This window comes from Empidonax traillii, unplaced genomic scaffold, assembly GCF_003031625.1.
Source record: "Empidonax traillii isolate 1590-97213 ecotype Southwest subspecies unplaced genomic scaffold, ASM303162v1 scaffold118:size1038473, whole genome shotgun sequence".
Classification (NCBI taxonomy): Eukaryota; Metazoa; Chordata; class Aves; order Passeriformes; family Tyrannidae; genus Empidonax; species Empidonax traillii.
This window is the reverse complement of record NW_020955311.1, coordinates 291168-309653: the sequence shown is the minus strand read 5'-3', so window position 1 is coordinate 309653 and position 18486 is coordinate 291168. Positions and strand designations below refer to the sequence as shown.

Here is an 18486-nt window from a genome sequence, read left to right as displayed (position 1 = left end):
CTGAGTCTTTGACAAGAAGGTGAAAGTTGGATTCACACTTCATTAGCAAAACTTTCCACTACAAGTCCCCACCTGCCTTATAAGCATATAATTTAGACCTGGAGAAAGTCCCTTACATGTTCTTTTAAAGTAAAAAAGACAACAGCCCCAAAACTTTTCCACTCAACACTTAGTTATACAAAGGAAATGTACCTTCTTTTGCCCCCAAACAAGCCAAAATATATGCATTATTATACACCTTTAAAAAAGCCTGGCAATCCCTAATCCATCTCCCACATAGCCCTGCCCACCCTACCAGCATCATTCCCCCTTGGACATCCTGGCTCCTACAGCTCCAACCACAGGATCCAAGAGGGATGCTCACACTGCCTACTCACTTCATCTGCCAGGGAAAAACAACTGGCACGTTGCATTTTACTCAAACACTGAAGAACCAGCTCTTTAACACCCCTGGTTTGTAAGGCAAGAGGAAAAGGAGGCTCCCTTCCCTGCTGTTCCCCTCTGGGAACTATTCAGTGCATCTGAACACAATTTTTATGTAGTTTCCAACTGTTCCTTGTCCCAGAGAGACAGGAAACAACAGATGGGCACAGAAAAGTGAAGTGAGGAGCACAGCAGGACAACATTTAAGGCATAATAAAGCAGCCACTGTGGAGTGCTGGCAACAGGAGGCTGAAAACAAAGATACCTTTTTTTGGATTCTCAGGAGGGTGGTAACTTAGTGAAGGTACCTGGTCCCTTTTTAGATGCCATGGGTATCCAAAACACATGCACTGGGCTAGAGGTGGGACCCTCTTGGAGGAGCAGCTGGAAAGAGGGTCCCCTAAGCATCCTGCCACATCCTCTAAGCTGTCTGAAATGGCATCAGACATCAATTTTTTGGCCAATGAATCCCACCCAAGGACTTGGTTCCGACAGCAACTCCATTTGCTCCCCGATACCTATGGACAGTCCCATCCATATGGGACTAACACTGGGCTAACGTTGGTCCTACAGAATTCCCTAAGAGCAGGCCAGCCATACAGCTCCAGATGGATATACAGGGCAGGGTTATGAAGCAGGCCCTGCTTCACCCCTCCAGGCACAGGAATATGCTTAGCTGGTGTGTGGGAATTCCTTCCCTCTCAAGTCCTTCATGGTGAATTAAGTTTTTGAATCCCATCCCCACTGGTCACTTTGCCTAATCAACACTCTCATACTATTTCAGAGGGGGCCTGTGCCATTTTTGTGACTCTCCTAAATTACTTTGTTCTGGCATGAATACATTTGCTCCTTGATATTCTTTTTAAAATGAAAATGGGCATGAAAATTTACTCTAAAACGTACCTTGCTCATAAAACTTTTATTAAGTATTATTAGTGCTTAAGAGAAGGATTTAAGGTATTTGTGAAGCCAGGCTACAAGATCCCTAAATTAAAGGCAGGCTTATGCTTGGACTGATTTATGCTGAGCCTAAGCCAAGCTTGCAGTTCTTCTATCAGGGCTTGGCTGTTGGGAGGGAAGGAGACAACTCAGTGGGAGTGGGATCCTTTCCCTCTTGTCATTTCCCTCCAGGCCCTTGTCCAAAGTCCCTCTCCAGCTCTCTTGGAGTCCCTTTAGGCTCTGGAAGGGCTCTAAGTTGTCCCTGGAGCCTTCTCTTCTCCAGGTGAACACCCCCAGCTCTCCCAGCCTGTCTTCTACTCTACATCAGTAAAAGTCACCGATTTTCCTGTCTAAGCACAGTTACAGGAGCCATGGAAAGGGACTGAGGACTGAAACACTGACAGGAACATTAGCAATGTCTTGGTTTCTACCAGTAAAAGTTTCAGCCAGGAGCTCTAAACCCAAGGACTTGTGTCTGGAGCATTTATTAAAATGCTATGCAAAATATATGCAAAGCTTATCCTATTATCTCAAACAGATCTCAAAAGTACTTCTACTTCCATAAAATGAATTGCTACAGTGCAAAGGCTTCCCAAGCCACGGAAATAATGGCACCAGGCACTCCTCTAAATATTTATGTAATATGATTGCAGCCATCTTGCAAAATCCATCATAAAGGTATTAAAACATTAGGAGCTGATCCTAACTCTTAAGAGGGAATTCCTAACTATCATGAAAATTTCCCTTTTCAGTAAAACCCAGAGAGCTTTTGCTTTGCTTTATTCCTACTATAAAAATCATTTAAGGTCCATTTAATCAGGGTCACCCAGGTGCACAAAAGATCTCCAGGATCATGTTTGTTATATACATCTTTCCTTGACTGTGCTAACAGCCCTCAGAGGCAAGATTATCCCCTAGGGTTTCCACAGCTCCTGAATCTTATGGTTTAATCATGCCAGAAGCTTTTCCCCTCTCTGCTTTCCTGTGCCCTGGTTTCCTTATGCACTCTGTGACTGTTGTGACATCTAAAGGTGATATTTTCTAGTGAGCTTTTCACTGCCTGACTTTATTGGCCCCGGAACGGAAACGTGCTTGGCAGCTAATTGAGTTTTTAATATTTGACATCAGAGCATTCTGACTGCCCTTCCTCTTTGGAAAACAAACCTTTCTAAAGGGTAGTGTCACATCTGAGCAGCACCAGCACCTCCTCAAGCTGTAAACCTGGTAAAATGTCTGTTCTCCAGCTGCTATTTTTCAAATAACTTCCTATATTTTTCTAACAACTAAGTCAAGAATAAAGATTTTGGGGGGTGATGGGGTTAGAAAGAATTCAAAACTATTTAAAACAAACTAGAGAAATTTCTGGCAAGAAACAGTTAAAACAACAGAAAAATATTCATTTGAAAACCCCCTAAAACCAAAGCCACATAAGTACTTTGAAGCGAACTGCAGAAATTCTATACTCTGGACAACCTAAATGCTTATCATGCCAGGAAATTCTCATTGAAAAAATTCCCATTCTCCCCAAAGATGGGCCTGATGATCTCCATGCTCCTGCTGGTTTTCTATATTTCAGATATTCCAGTAAGTCTGATCCAATACAAAATATTCTCCAGCAATTAATCTGAGATCTAAAATAGTTTCTCAGTATTTAATTATGAGCGGGGATGTTACCTGTATTATTCTAAACCCTTCAACACACAGGAAGTTCAACATATGAGACAACAACTTCGTTTTTAAAATGTTTTTTTTCTGTGCCTGCTTCATATCATATGTGCATTTGTACATGATCAACCAAAAGTCCAGGGGAAGAATTATTAAACATACAAAAATCTAGCTACCTAAAAGCTCTCCCAAGTACACACTCTATTATGCATGGATTGCTTTTGATTTCTTGGACTGCTACGAGTAATTCCAGAAAGAGAAATACCTTCCAGTCACACTGCAATACTACTCAAAAAACATCCATGTTTCCATGCAGAGACCCACTGCAGAACAGGGTATTTATTTCAGAGCACTTGCAGCCTTGCTTTATGTAGTGTGAATCTTAAACAGCAAAAAAAAGAGGGTAAGGTGAGAAATGTAAGCGAGGTATTATTTATCTCACCCACCTCCGGAAAGCAGCTCTTAAAAAATAAGTTTTATATGGTGTAAATTACTGCACAAACCTTAACATAGTAGAATCATCCAGGCAATCTCTGGACCTAATTCCCTCTTTCTCACTTAATCTGAGCTGGATGACAAGTAAATCCACTGCAGCACAATGAGTTACATCAGAAAACGGTACGAGATGAGAATCAAGTCATGTGAATCATCTGGGAATATTTTGCCCTTCCATAGCTTATCAAGGAGCTGCACAACCTGAACATCCAGTGCTCTTAAGTGTGGTAAATCTTTTCATACTCCCGAGGCAATAAAAGGAATCAAACAACACAAACAAGAAGCAATTTGAGCCCTTATCAAGATTATGACCCAAAATTAATCTATTAGAAAGAGTTGTCCGAAAAACACCACTTCATCAATAACATTTTATAACAGAAGGTCTGGCAGGTGGAAAAGTTCAGAGCCAGTTTAATCAGCAACGTGCCCGTCTCTCAGTTTTATCTTCCCAGATATCAACCTACATCTGTGAGGGGTTATGTTCGTGCACATACACACAGTTTAATGATCAACCCACCGACCGCCTCTTCTGAAATGAAGAGGAGTATAAATAGATCCAATTCTGCAACTCAGAGCAGCCACACGGCGAAAACTATTAGTGGGAAAAAGTCTCTGCATCCTGAATAAGCAAAGAGAAAACATGAAAATCATTCTGGTCCTGCTATTCGTGGCGCCCCTCACTCTTTCAGCAGACAAGGATTATTTCTCCGTTGATTCTGCTGAATCTCCCGAGACCAAATCCAGATTTGCCATGTTGGACGATGTACGAATCCTGGCCAATGGACTACTGCAGCTCGGGCACGGCCTGAAAGACTTTGTCCACAAGACCAAGGGGCAGATGAATGACATCTTTCAAAAACTTTACATTTTTGATAGGTCCTTTTACGAGCTCTCCCTGCAAACCAGCGAGATCAAGGAAGAAGAAGAACAGCTCAGGCAAACCACGGCCAGACTGCAGATCAACAACGAGGAGATAAAGAATCTGTCGCAGGAGATGAATCTGAAGATTGAAGACCTCATTCAAAACAAAATCCAGCTGCAAGAGAAAGTGTGGGGACTGGAGGACAAAGTCACCAAACTGGCCATCATCCAGCCTTTGATGCAAGACACAAAAGAGATTTCTTCACTCAAAGTAAGTGACCTGTGAAAGGCCCTGACACACAGAGCCCGAAGTTCACTCTAATGCCATTATCAATAGTTATGCAAGAGAAGCTCGAGCTTTCCCTTCTCTTCACTGTAGTACTACTCTGTATTTTGAGAAACCACTGCAGTAATCTTAAAAGAATCACTCTCTTAATCTGATATATTGTACATTTTGCAGCAAAATTGCCCAGTGAAATCAATCAGAAATTGTGAAATTAAAAAGCTCTGTATCATTTTCAGTATTTTTGCAAATCAATTTTAGGATATTTTGTTATCACAATGAGAAAAAAGTCTTGCAATTGGGAAAATGATGTGATTCCCAAGCTGATGGGTTGTCATGATCTCATCCCAAATCAGTGAGCTAGGAAGTGCCTGCTGTGTAGAAACAGGGAGTTTAAACCTTTAAAGAGGGGCAGCTACAGAATCCATATATCCTCCAGAATCAAAGAATCTTACAAGTGTTGATAAAATTAATGTTTAGAGAATTATACCTGCGAGTATTTAGGTGGGCATAAGGTTTTCTATGGAAAAGGAAGTGTTAACTGTATTTTGCAGAAGCATAAAAAGTCTAAGAACTTAGAGAACTACTTAAGAGAAAATACAGGATGTTTGTGTCAAAGCAGATGAAGCCCAATCTCCCAAATCCCAAACTAATACCCTAAATGCTGGGAATTGTTCCCTTTTTTGGTCAGTGACACATATTTAGTTTGAATCAAGGGCCAACTCCACAGAACATAAATTGTGCTGGATGTGAAAATGGAAGGAAAGCAACAACAAAAATGGTCTAAAAAGTGGTTTGTTGGGTGTTTATTTCAGAAGGAAAGAAATTTGCCCCTTTAGAGGCAAAGCAGACATCCCTTTGAAGCTTCACTTTGATGATTCTTGTGGGTCCCTTCCAACTCAGGATATTCTACAATTCTCTGGAAAAGGAAGGGCAATGAACAATAGTTTGTGCCTCTCAAAACTGGCCCCTTGACAAGAGTTACAGAGGCAGCACCACTGTGAAGGTCTTCTGCTGCTCCTAACCACAACTTCCCTCCCCTCCTGCCCTCAGGCTTTTGTGGAGCAGCAGGATAATGACATCAAGCAGCTTCTCAAAACCGTCGAGGACCAGCACCTGCAGCTTGACAGGCAGCACAACCAAATCATGGAGCTGGAGGACAAGGTACAGGAACCATCTCTGCTCCTCCTTTCACCTCTCCTAACACTGAAGGAGTTGAGGGCCTCATTCAGTTTGGGAGTGCAGAGGAGAGTGCCCATTCAGGTGCGAGGTGCTGTACTATGGCCAAGAACAGCTTTGAGACATTGTCTCTCAACACTAGGCTGCTGCATTTTGTGATTGCTAATTTTCTTATCTTATTATCTATCATATTATTGTTCTTCAATTGGTCTTGAAGTCTCATTACTTTCTACCTCTTTCTCCTTTTCCAATATCCCCTCCCAGAGGGAGCCACGTTCTGCAGTTCACATGTCACCATAACACTGGGTATAAAAGACAAGGCCATATTTAATTTATTCCCAAGAGGAGGCTATGAAAGGAAAATGCATTTCAGCCCAAGGAACTGTGGGTTCTGTGCTCTTTAGATGTTGGTATTACTTGTGTAAGTGATGTCACCTGAGGAAATAAGTTAAATCTGTTTGCCCATTAAGGTGCACCTCATGAGAGTGGTTCATTTACTCACCTCATGAATCCTCCCTTGTCTGAGCAGTGGTGCAGATGATATTCATGCACCTGAAATCCACCAGCATGGCGCTAAAGTTATTTTTATGTGGTAAACTTGGTATTCTAAAGGTATTCACAAAATAATTATTCTCAGCACGGTATTACTCAGCTTGATCCACGAATCTCATCAATTCAGAGCCTCGGGAAATTAAGTGTAATTATGATTCTTTCAGCTAAACCACATAGAGTTCCAGGAACTCACAGAGAACTCCTTCACGGAGGAGCAACCAGAACCAGAGACCAAGCCCATTCCTGTGCTCAAAGCCACAGCTGGAAGATACAGATCTGATGGTGAGACCTCATCTCTCAGACATGACTACACCACACGCTGCAATCACAGTATCCTCTGTGAAAGTTCTGAGTTGGTATTTAAGTCAAAGAAGAGTAAAAGACTTCCATGTTATACACAGGGGTGTGGGAAGGAGTTACATTCCTTGCTTTGGAAAAAATACCATCACCTACTTAGCATCACTACAGGTGTACTTGTCTCTGGGGTGACACATGAGAACAATGTCCAATAATGCAGCAATCCTGTCCTCAGGATCCACTCACCTCTTGTAAATATGTGCTGTGGCCATCCTTTAACCTGTGTCTGTGTTGCAGAGTATGATCAGAGAACTAATTTACTTCACACTGTCTAATTATAAGATTCAGAAGAGCTTTCTATATAGTTGAAAGGCATTGGTGAAGCCCAGCAGAGAAAATGGTATTTATTGGGAACTTTACACAGGGTAGAAAGTCCATTTGTCAGAGTCCAGTCTTCAGCCTTAAAAACTTCCCAAAAGTCTCCAAACTGAAACCTTGCCTATCTTAAAAAATACGGGTAGTTCAACCTATGTACAACTTGGCAGCAGCACTACTATGCCCAAAGCATCTGCCCATTTCATGACACTTATTATAAAACAAAATTCCCAATATGATAATTCTACTTTCTTTTTTTTTGACTCTCAACTTACCACACCCAAATCAGGATTTCTAAATGCCTGCTGTTTGCTTTCCCAGGTGCTGCTCCTGACTGCACTGCTCTCTATCACAGGGGTGAGCGGTTCAGTGGTGTTTACACCATTAAGCCCAATGGCTCAGAAGCCTTTGATGTCTACTGTGAAATGAAATTTGGTAAGAGCTGTGCCAACAATAGTCGTATTTTCACATAAGTAGCCTCTTATAAGCCAAACAATTGTGTCTCATCACAAAGTACACAAAAACTTGATTTATGTATCCTCTTGAACTTCTCTTACTGGCCTGTCTGTGCTCTGAACTCAGATTTTCCATATCCTGAAATCTCCTTAACACTGCTTTCATTCTTTACTCACCTTGCTCACCTTTGGCTTACACCAAGGAAAGGACTCTCAATCATAGGACATCAATTCAGTATATCAAAAGAACAAGCCACTTTAGCTACAGACAATGAAAACGGTAATTATAAAAGCCATTATATGGCAACCATTAACAGATTTCCCAAAGAAAAGCAAACATTGTTTGGATGTGTAAATAGATCTGCATGGGGTTGCCTGTGCAAAAAGCTCCTTTGCTTACATTGGTTGAAACTGGTGAAACGAGGGTGTCATGACCAGGTCAGGAGAAAGTCCCCACTGCAGCTCCAGTGGCACTTCATCCCTCCTCCAGAGCTGTCCCAGCAGCCAAGCACTATCACCAGAGTGAGTCTGACAATCTGATCCAACATCTAGAGCTTCTCATATCTCTTTTTTATCATTTTCTCTGTCTATCAGCCCTCACAAACAAAAATGAAACCCACTTAAGGCAGCCTATCAAAGTCAGTCCGGTGAGCTGAGTCACCACGAGTGTGGTGAGGAAACTCAAACAGCCCCACGTTCTTTTCAGCTGGGCTCACTTGAATTCCCTTCATGAAGATTTTAACTGAATCATTCTACCTCAAAACTGGAGCACTCAAGAGCACACTCATGGACAGGCTCATAAGGCCAAGTTGTGACTCATTTCCCCTTTTCACAGGCACCTCCTGGACTGTAATCCAGAAGAGAGTGGATGGATCACTGGATTTCAACCAAACCTGGGATGCCTACACAAAGGGTTTCGGTGACCTCAACGGTAAATATGCCCTTTTTTGTGTCTTTGTATCAATTGATTTGAGAAGCTGAATCTTCTTATGGAGAGGTGTTCACATGAGGGCAGGCAAAACCTGCAATCAAATCTGAACAGGTGGCTGATTCAGCAGAGTACCACAAAGCGCTTACCAGAGCATATAACTCAGTAAAATTCTCAAAGACACCCCTTCAAATGCGTGTTTAGAAACTGAATCAAGGCCAGAATGATTTAAATGCTCTTTTATCAAGATTTTACTATTGATAAAAGCATCACCCAAAGCCTTTAAAATATACACAAATGCAAAACCTCACAAAGCTTTTGTCACCACTTTCAACCTCTGCAATCCTGTTCCCCATAAACCATCACAAGAATTTTTCCAACTTCACGAGAGCCGAATGCTGTGCGTGCTCCCCTGAGCAAACACCTCTGGCTCCTCTGTGCAGTGGCCAATCCCCTCCATGGTGGGATAGGGTGAGGAAACACCCACATTCCCCTGTTAATCATCAACTCCAAAGAATCTGTAGCACCAAAAGCTGCCCAAAAACAGCTCTTTGCCCATCCAAAGTATTTTCCTTATTTATCTCACACAATTAGATGAGTCTCCCTTTGTTTAGAAAACATTTTTACTTTCTAGGCACAGCACAATATAAGTCTCCTCAAGGTGGGCAGCAATATTGACTTATTTCCACATCTTTTACAATAAAAAGCTGCTGTATCTCAACCTTTGCCTCAACTCTGGGACAGTAACTCCCAACTGAGGTAGATTTTCACCTGTAAAGTTTTACTGATCATATGGAAAGCTGTAATTGCTCCTTAAGTAGTCTCCAATTCACAAATATTACACCAAGATTAAGCCACATCTTTTCAGTGTCCGGTTTTGCAATGCCCTCAGTCCTACTCAGTGCATGTCCTGAGGTGATCAAATATACCAGGTTACTGCTACTAACTTGCAAATGGTGGGAGTATTTTACTCGATCATCTCATCTCCTATGACACCGAATGCCAGCTGAACACATGGCACTCACATTCAGCCACACTTTCTACACGTGGCATTTACCTGCACTGATAATCAGCTGCTTAATGAATATAATATATGAAACTAATTAAACTAATTTCCAAGGATTCCAGTAAAAGAAAAATTCCCTTTTCACACAAGGGGACCCAAGTTTAGTTCTGCCGCTCTTTCCTTAGAAAATGCAAAAACTGCCATTAGGTTTTATGAATGTCATTTGCTTCATTTGTCACACAGTTCCAATTACACGTTTTAAATGTCTCCAGCTCCCTCTCAAAGTTTCACATGAGGTGGGAAAGTTAAAGAGAGAAGCTCCAGTTTCATTTATATCGCTTGCTTTTATTGATCATTGGTGTGCAATTAAACAGAGGTAAACAAAAAGAATGTAGCAGCAGACCTCTGCAAAGATCAACAGTCCCCAAGACTCAAATTATTGATTTAATTAAAGCAATTAATAAATCCTTTTAAATACTATTTTCACACGTGCTACCAATAGGTTATCTGTAAAAGCAAATTCAACAGCAGTGTGAAAAATGTGGATTTTTATGGAAAGTTTATCACACAACCCCTTCCCCACAAACTTCTGTCCCTTGTCCTCACCTCTGACACCTCCCAATTCTGCCCCTGTGCAGATTACTTGAACACATATTTTCAAATATTTATATTTGAAAGGTGAACAGGCTGAGGGATGGGTTAAAGATCTGAAATACATGGCGTGTTCATGCCTAATTCCACATTAACAACATTTATTTACTCCAACTTTGCAGAGGAATTCTGGCTGGGCCTGAACAAGACCTACTCCATCACGAAACAAGGAGATTACATCCTACGGATTGAGCTGCAGGACTGGAAAGGAAACAAACGTCACATCGAGTACTTGTTCAGCCTGGGAGGCCCTGACACCAACTACACCCTCCAGCTTTCCCGGATCTCCGGGAGCATTCCCAACGCCCTCCCAGAGCAGACAGAGCTGCAGTTCTCGACTGCAGACCGGGATGTGGACACAAAACATGACTCCAACTGCCCAGAAAACTTCCTAGGTATCAGTATGCTGGGAATATTAATAGAGGAATTGTTCTGTTGCATGAATCATAGGATCATGGAATCCTGGAATGGTTTGGGTTGGAAGGGACGTAAAGTTCACCTAATCCACACCCCTGCCATGGGAAGGGACACCTTCCACTAGACCAGGTTGCTCCAAGCTTCATCCAACCTGGCCTTGAACACCTGCAGGGATGGGGCAGCCACAGCTTCTCTGGGCAACCTGTGCCAGGGCCTCACCACCCTCACAGGGAAGAAATTCTTCCCACAATCCCATCTAACCCTGCCCTCCTGGGTAAATGACCAACATCAGAAACAGAATAGGCAGCCAGCATGGGTTGAAATAAAACCCCAGGACGAGATCCTGAGCTATGAAGCCAGTGGCAGTCCCTGCTCTGATGCTTGGTCTGGTGTGGCAGCCCTAGGTGGGATTGTTTAATCCCTTCTTGCAAAAAAACACTGAAGACAAACTGACTCTTAACTCCATTTTAACTACAACCCAAAAGTTAAGAATGACAGTGAGGTTCCATTTAAATGTAGATATTAGTTGTTTGTCAAGTATACATAATATAATCACTTGCAAAAGAGCAAGAGATGCAAGGCTGAGGCCATTTCTCCCTAGAGATAATTTACTTAAAGGGTTCTTAATGCTTTGGTTTTCTAGAGCTTTTATGTTTGTCAGTTTACAGCAAAGAGCAAACAATTGAAAAAACAATTAAATGATTAAATCATGGGATACAGAATTGCCCTCCAGGCACCTGCTTCATGCAACAAACATTTTGTACATCCTCCTAGGCTTGAAAATTGTGAATGTTTGAAAGAATGCCCAGTGTCACTCAGCTCATGGGTTAAGTTTTGGGTCCCCAGCAAGGGACCCAAGAAAGACACTGAGGGGCTGGAGCACATCCAGAGAAGGGAACAGAGCTGAGAAAGGGTCTGGAGCACCAGAAGCAGCTGACGGAGCTGGGGGGGGCTCAGCCTGGAGAAAAGGAGGCTCAGGGGGGACCTTCTGCTCTCTGCAACTCCCTGACAGGAGGGTGGAGCCAGAGGGGATCAGGTTCTGCTCCCAGGGAACAAGGGACAGGACAAGGGGAAATGGCCTCAAGTTACATTAGGAGAGACTTAGATTGATATGAGGGAAAATTCCTTCATGGAAAGGGTTATCCAGCCGTGGCACAGCTGCCCAGGGCAGTGGTGGGAGCCCCATCCCTGGAGAGATTTAAAAGGCTGTGGATGTGGCACGTGGGGACAGGGGTTAGTGGTGGCCTTGGCAGTGCTGGGGGTATGGTTGGAATCAGTGACTTTAGAGGACTTTCCCAACTTGAATGGTTCTACCATCTGGGTATCCTGGGTAATCGTCAATTTTAGAGTCTAAAGCAGATTTATGCTGCAAACAGGAGCTGTTCCTCAAACGGAGCAGTGTGTCAGAGTACAAGTGGCAGTAACTCACATTCCCACGTTGTTCCTTAGGAGGCTGGTGGCACAGTGAGTGTGAGGAAACCAACCTGAACGGCAAATACGTCACGCCAAGGTCCAGGGCAAGACTAGACAGAAGAAAAGGCCTGTACTGGAAGCCTAAGAAAGGAAGATACTACTTGCTCAAGTCAACTAAAATAATGATACACCCAACAGATTTAAAAAGCTTTGACTGAGGGTTCGACCTGATGCATTTTAATTCAGAACATACTCACTGAACTTCACCACATCAAAGGACTCCATGTTTTGTTTACTAACAGATGCCTCTCAATCCATACCCTCTATGGAGTCTCCTCCAATACATAAACCTGAGGCATCTGAGATGGTCTTACAGTACATTTGGTGAGTACTTTTATTGCCTCAAGCCTCAATGTCAACGTGGAGCTTTTACCTCCCCAGGATGAATTCTAATGCTTAGGAGTCAACCACCTACTCATGTATTGGAAAACATTGCTTGGGGGAATGGGTTTTCAGGCTGTTGCATTTGGTTTTGGGTTGTGTAGTAGGGAAAACAAGAAGTGTTTCAGGAAACAAAGTGCAGGCACAATGGTATGGAAAAACTTTTAGGTGTTAATTTATAGGGGAAAAAAAGAAATTTTGTTTCTTCAAGTAACTAATTTGATGTTCGGTTCATTTTACTGTTGTGGAATGTTTCTGTCAGCAAATGGAAGATGGGTAATTCCCTGTGGTTGGGCTCTGTGTATTTCCAGGCAAGTTTTCAGCAGTGTAGCTGAGGCAAATCATCTCTGGAGCACTGTACTCACACAGCTATAGGTGTGTGCACACACATCAGTGAGCCAGAGCACAGACCTGATCTTTTAGATACCACACTGAAAAATAACTTCACAACTATGGTTTGTTAAGAACTAAACTTCAAAGCTTACTGAAATGAGTAAGAGATCTGTTCTTCTCATGTGAAATGAATCAGAGCCAACCCTTTGTGACTTTTTAGTACAACCAACTAAGAAACAAAATGAAAGACCAAGTGAGAACACAACAAAACGCCTTTCAAACAGAGAACAGCTGCCTGTGGGGCAACTCCAGTGGGGCCAGTGGTACCAAACCCACAACCCACGTAGGCACAGCCCACGTGACAGTGTTGGTCCAGCTCCTGAGGACATTTCCATGTTCAACTTCAGCTGCGGGACACTCTAAGGATCACTGCCACACTTGGGGCTGGCTGGCCCTGGAAGTGCTGAGGGATCCAGACCCCAATTCTGCAGTTACAGTGAGTCATATTGACTTGTTTATCTCACTCAACTCTTGTACAGTATGGATTTTTTATCTCAACATTTGCAACCACACAGAAAATGGGTTTAAATTGTAATTTTCCAGAGCAAATCAACCGTGAACAGAATGTGCTAATTACAGAAACAGTGCAAAGAATACTTTTACTTCTCATGGATTTATTATAAAGAAGAGATCAAGCAGTGCTGCTTATTTGTACTGGTGTACTGTAACGTTTAATTACCTGTCCAATAAATAAATAAACAGAACTTTTCAAAAGACACAATATGGAACTTGACTAAACTCTTCTTATAAGCTCTGGTTTATAAAAATTTGGATTGTATCTAAATTTTACGAAAAGAAATAATGGATTTGGTAAGTTGGTGAAACTACTCAGCTGAAATTACTCAGATATGTAATGTTTTCAAAGATACTGTGAAAAGCTTTAAATTAACAATGAACAGAAATCTGCTCCCTCTCTGGTCTTAGTTATAGAAAGATTGTTGTTTTTCAAGATATTCAGAAAAATTTCTTATCTTCCAAAGATTTTTTTCAAGCACTGTAAACAAATAAATTGCTTTTAAATCAAAATGGTAATATGAATGAAGGCATTATGCATTTTATCATTTTCCCTTTTAAAAGGAAAAAAGTCACTGAAAGTGTCAGAAAGTAATAAAACCAGTAGCAGAAAGTTGACTTCAGCAGATAGACAAAGGACAAATCCTACATAAAACCAAAAAGAAAACAACTAAATTCCACCTCAAATTCTGAGAAATGGTGAAATCTCTCACCAAGCTCTTATTCACAGCCAACTTTGCTGCAAATATGTTTGTCCCTTCACAACTGTGTACATTCTGCTGTGTCACTCTGAACCCTCTTAGTGCCTCTGGCACAGCAGATCTACCCAGACATCAAATTTTGCAACGACCCAGGCGATAAGGTAGGAATTCCAGACTTGCCAGTCTGAGGTCCTGAAATGTGAAATGTATTTCAAAACTCTGACCTGTATGTGGTATTTGGAACGTAGACATCCCTGGCAGGAAACTCCAGGATTTCTCTTGTAGGTCTGACTCTGCTGTCTGGGTAAAGCTTGACTTGCAGCAGTTCTGGGGTGAGACAGTAGTGGGGGTTCTCTGGGGCTGGAGATATGTCTATCTTTAATTGAGCTGTAAGGAGAAAATTATTTTATTACAATAAACAGAAATTAATTTGAACCAAAAAAAGCATCATCATGCTTTCCTTCTTCAGATTAATATACTACATATTAATTCAATAAATAAACAAATGATAAATTACAGCCAATGTGGATTTGTTAAGAACAAATATCAGTGAGTCAAACTGATATCTAGGGCAACTGGGGGACCAGACAATAAGAACCAACAGAAAATATGTATCATAACAAGTCAGAGATGATTTTTTTCATAGGCAAACTGGGGAAATACTGTGTAGATAATGCTCCTGTGAGGCCCAATTATTCCTACAGACGGAGGAAGGTTACTGAGGAAGGGTTAAAAAACTCTGGGACTTGTGAGGCTAAAAAACAGAGGTGAACAGGGTAAACTAAAAACAGTATTCAAGTGCTTGAAAGGTTGTGATCACTGCCCTGAGGCCATGGCAGACCACAATCACCTTAATTTGCAGCAAGATCATTTTGCCAAGTTTTCTTAATGCCTAACCTGAGTGCAAGGACAGCTGAGTGCTGGGGACATGATCCAAGGAAGCAGCAGGATTGCTGTCACTGGAGATTTTTAAGAACAGGTTAAGCAAATATTGTCAGGAATAGCACAGGTCAGAGACCAGTTTCACTGCTGGTGTGCAAGTGTTTCTGTTTCCCTTTCTCAAACAGAGGTGGAGTCTGTTCCTATTAACCTAGGAGAGGAATCTCCTCTTGGATAGAGAGTGGAAAACAGGGTTCCTCAGTCCCTGTTGGGTTTTGGGCACTGGGATTTGCATCCTCTTCTCACAGTTACTACTCTCAGAGTGACAGGAGCTGCATGTGCAGCTGTACCAATGAGAAACCTGCCAAAATGCACCTTTAGTGCTCCTGGTCTGCCATGGATTGGTGTCAATGACTTCTTCAGGGTTCCTGGGTGAGAACACCCAAGAACTGAGGGCAGCTGGGAAAGATTAACCAAATACCTTAACATGTGACCCAAAAAGACCCCCTTTGATACCTGTGATGGGTCTCAATCTCCGTAGCACCGATGACGGGCGTCTCATGTCAGCCAGGAACTTGTACAGATCCTCATCACTCAGGCGATCCCCCTCCTGTTGGGGTAGGAAGAATCTGGTCATCTAAACAACCCACCAGAACGGCCAGAGAGTGAATAAACCATCTCACACTATACTTTCTTTCCTCTGACATCAAAATGTACCTTCCCGGAACAAGGTGCTAACATTAACATGTTAAATTACACTTCATTTCTCTATCCTTTTCCCTTCCTTTATCCTTTATTAATCATCATGACAGCTACAGGGACTTTTAATTGAAAACCTTTTCTCTCCCCATCAATATTATCTTTTTCAAAACTGAAAATGGCTGTGAAAAGATTTCCCCAAAAATATCCATTTTTTTTAGAAAGTATAATAGTTTGAAAAAGTATCTGTCATTCAGGTAGTGAGCCTCATTCCTTCTCCTCTGCCCTTCCTTTGGGGTGAGTCTAAATGATCTTTACTTTCCAGGAGAAGTGTTAAGAAACAGTGGGAAGTGGAAGGAGTGTAGTCAGACTTCCTTGTACCACATTCTAGTAGCTCAGAGTTTTGTTAATTTTGCAAACACTACAGAAAATGTGGCTCTGCCACCCTTTAACTGTCCCAGAGCAGAAACTATCTGCTAATAAAGGTAATAAATCACAATATGAAAAAGAAAACAAATGGAAGGATAAAAACAATGGGTAGTATTCAACTAATTAGATTAAAGAGAAGAAAAAGAAGATAAGAATCAGAAATTTAAAATCTTAAACTTTGGCAGTTTTTAAAGGGCAAATTAATATAGCAAGCTGATTCAAAGCTGTCAAGAGAAAACAACCTCAACAAAGTAAATAAACATATGCTTTTTTAAATCAGGTCAGGGGAAAGGCTGCGTTAGCAACGTTGTAATGCCTTTTTTTGCCTTATTTTTTTTTCATTGCAGAACTGGATTTTATTAATCCCCCAAGTAAAAGGAGCTTCCAGTGCTGTTCTGTCACTGACACAGAGCCCTATTTCACTCCTACTGACAGGGAGCAGTAGAGGCAGGAGCCACCCTCACAAGCTCTGCAGCAGTATGACCTGATGCCCCTGATGACATTTCTCCTTATCATTACTGTATTTAAGACCAGACTTTGGATGGCTCCCCACAGTGCAAGTGGCACATAACCAAAACAATCAGGGGAAAAAAAGGAGAAAAAAAGCCAACTTTCAATGGATAGAACCCAAATCTTTGTTTTCTCAACAAGCAAGAAATCAGACCAAAAAGCATCTGCTTGGTCACTGTAAAATCTGACTTTATACACAAAGGTGACATTGAAATAAGTTTTCTTAACAAGATGTGGCACTAAGCAAATCTTATAAAATGGTTTCAGCTCATTACTTTTTGCTAAGCTTAACTAAAAATTTTATTCCATTTAATCTTGTTTTCTGCCTCTTATTGGGACATTCCCAAGCTCTGGCTAAGAAGAGCTGCCACTCAGCAAAGCAGCATCAAAAGCAGAACGCTTTGGTTTCTCAGGAATCCCTGGATGTGCCCAGGGAACTGATGCCAACCTCAAATTACATTGAGGAACCGGGTTCTGAGCCTGCTGATGTTTCAATCACCCAGTGAAACCAAAGGAACCAACTCACTATCACAGAATGGTTTGCATTGGAAGGGACAGCCCATCTCGTTCCACCCCCGCCATGGGCTGGGACATCTTCCACTAGACCAGGTTGCTCCAAGCCCCATTCAGCCAGCGACTTTTCCAATGCATGTTAAAAAAATTTGGAGCAAGAAAAAGTGATGTTCTTCTGTGAAGACTCAGCTCTGTTAACTGGAGTGGTTAAGTCACTAAGCCATAATGATGCTTTAGCATTCAAGTCAAAAGCAACCAATAATTTCAAGTTCCACAACATAATTATTCACAAATTTATTGAAAGAATCCACCACTGGCAGAATTCATGATATACTATTATATAACTGGAAGAGAGTAGGCTACTGGGCAGAAATATTTGTGAGGGCAGTGAGGCCCAGAGAAGCTGTGGCTGCCCCATCCCTGGAAGTGTCCAAGGCCAGGTTGGATTGGGGCTGGAGCAACCTGGGACAGTAGAAGGTGTCCCTGTCCATGGCAGGCGGTTCGAATGAGATGAGCTTTAAGGCTGCTTCAACACAAATAATTCTGTGATTAGTATATGATACAATAAACCCACTGCATGCTGTTCATGATCTCCCTGTGATCAGGGAGATATCACAAGCATCACAAATAAATCATTCAGGTCTAAAGTGACTTCACATGATCAAACCCCTCTGTCCAAGGAACAATTCCTTAATTAGACAGCTTCGTATCATACCTGTTTGAAGAAGTTTGTCACTGTCAGAGTAGCTGGTCTAAAACTGGTCAGATTGCAAGCCTCATCCCCACTCGTGGTTCTCTCCAAGGAACGCCTCCCGACAATACTGGAATTCCTCCTCTCCGACCACGATCCTTTACGTTCTGCAAAAAATAAAAAGGGGAAAGAAATGAAAAAAGAAGGAAAAACAACAGTCCAAGAGCCTACTTTTGTTCCAGCCAAGATTTCCTCCACAAGGGGATTGACAATGATGCCATGAGGGTGACAGAAGAGGTGGTTATGCTCACGCAATCCCACTCCAGAAGCTGTGAAGCACAGCTGACTCCTGCTCCTCTCACAGCAACCTCACCCCAGTGCCTTACTGCTATTATAAAAGTCTTTATCACGCTGAGATTTATGTATTTCTCTTGCTCTGAAACATGATGAAGTTGGCAGTTTTGGGGATGCTGAAGAGCAGTTTCAGATGAGCTATGTGGCTCACAAAGATTAATCCACTCCTTTGGAAAATGTTCATCAGCCTGGAACACTCTCTCGGTCTTAGAAGCTTGGTTTTAAATAATATAACAGATGGTTTGCTTGTAAAATCCTTGAAAGATAAATCCATTTGTTACCATGGACTTTTCTGTTTTAGTTCAACCATGACCCCAGACTATCAGAAGGCCCAGGGCGGGGGGGAGAGCGATAAAAGGAGCAACAGCAGCTACAGGGTATGAATCAAGACTTCAATAAACTCTGGACTTGCCCACATTCCCTC

The 18486-nt window shown here is 42.0% G+C and overlaps 2 protein-coding genes across 16 annotated transcripts in view; one reads left to right on the top strand and one right to left on the bottom strand.

The window, feature by feature from the left end:
* DOCK7 (dedicator of cytokinesis 7) overlaps positions 1–18486 on the bottom strand; it is a 96941-nt gene that overhangs the window by 44010 nt on the left and 34445 nt on the right. For all 13 annotated transcript variants that reach the window (XM_027883072.1, XM_027883073.1, XM_027883074.1 and 10 more), the window contains exons 12-14: positions 17733–17875; positions 15383–15476; positions 14212–14374 (exon numbers count right to left, since the gene is read on the bottom strand). In XM_027883072.1, the coding sequence (XP_027738873.1) occupies positions 14212–14374; positions 15383–15476; positions 17733–17875 (400 nt within the window). The remainder of the gene's footprint in view (positions 1–14211; positions 14375–15382; positions 15477–17732; positions 17876–18486) is intronic.
* Positions 4075–18460, top strand: ANGPTL3 (angiopoietin like 3). 3 transcript variants are annotated; one of them, XR_003571142.1, is made up of 8 exons: positions 4111–4654; positions 5720–5830; positions 6562–6679; positions 7391–7504; positions 8360–8455; positions 10232–10504; positions 11976–12323; positions 18364–18460. XR_003571142.1 is itself a non-coding variant. In XM_027883088.1 (7 exons), the coding sequence occupies exons 1-7, from the start codon at positions 4163–4165 to the stop codon at positions 12155–12157; spliced, it is 1386 nt and encodes a 461-aa protein (XP_027738889.1). In that variant the 5' UTR covers positions 4075–4162; the 3' UTR covers positions 12158–12564. The 3 variants fall into 3 exon arrangements, 1 of the variants encoding a protein (XP_027738889.1); XR_003571141.1 differs by lacking the exon at positions 18364–18460 and adding an exon at positions 16342–16577; XM_027883088.1 differs by lacking the exon at positions 18364–18460 and having other exon boundaries at positions 4075–4654; positions 11976–12564.

Coding starts and splice junctions, on each gene's coding strand:
- ANGPTL3 (XM_027883088.1), top strand. CDS start 4,163: ATGAAAATCATTCTGGTCCTGCTATTCGTGGCGCCCCTCACTCTTTCA. Junction 5,831..6,561: donor TCATGGAGCTGGAGGACAAG/GTACAGGAACCA, acceptor TGATTCTTTCAG/CTAAACCACATAGAGTTCCA. Junction 6,680..7,390: donor TGGAAGATACAGATCTGATG/GTGAGACCTCAT, acceptor TTGCTTTCCCAG/GTGCTGCTCCTGACTGCACT.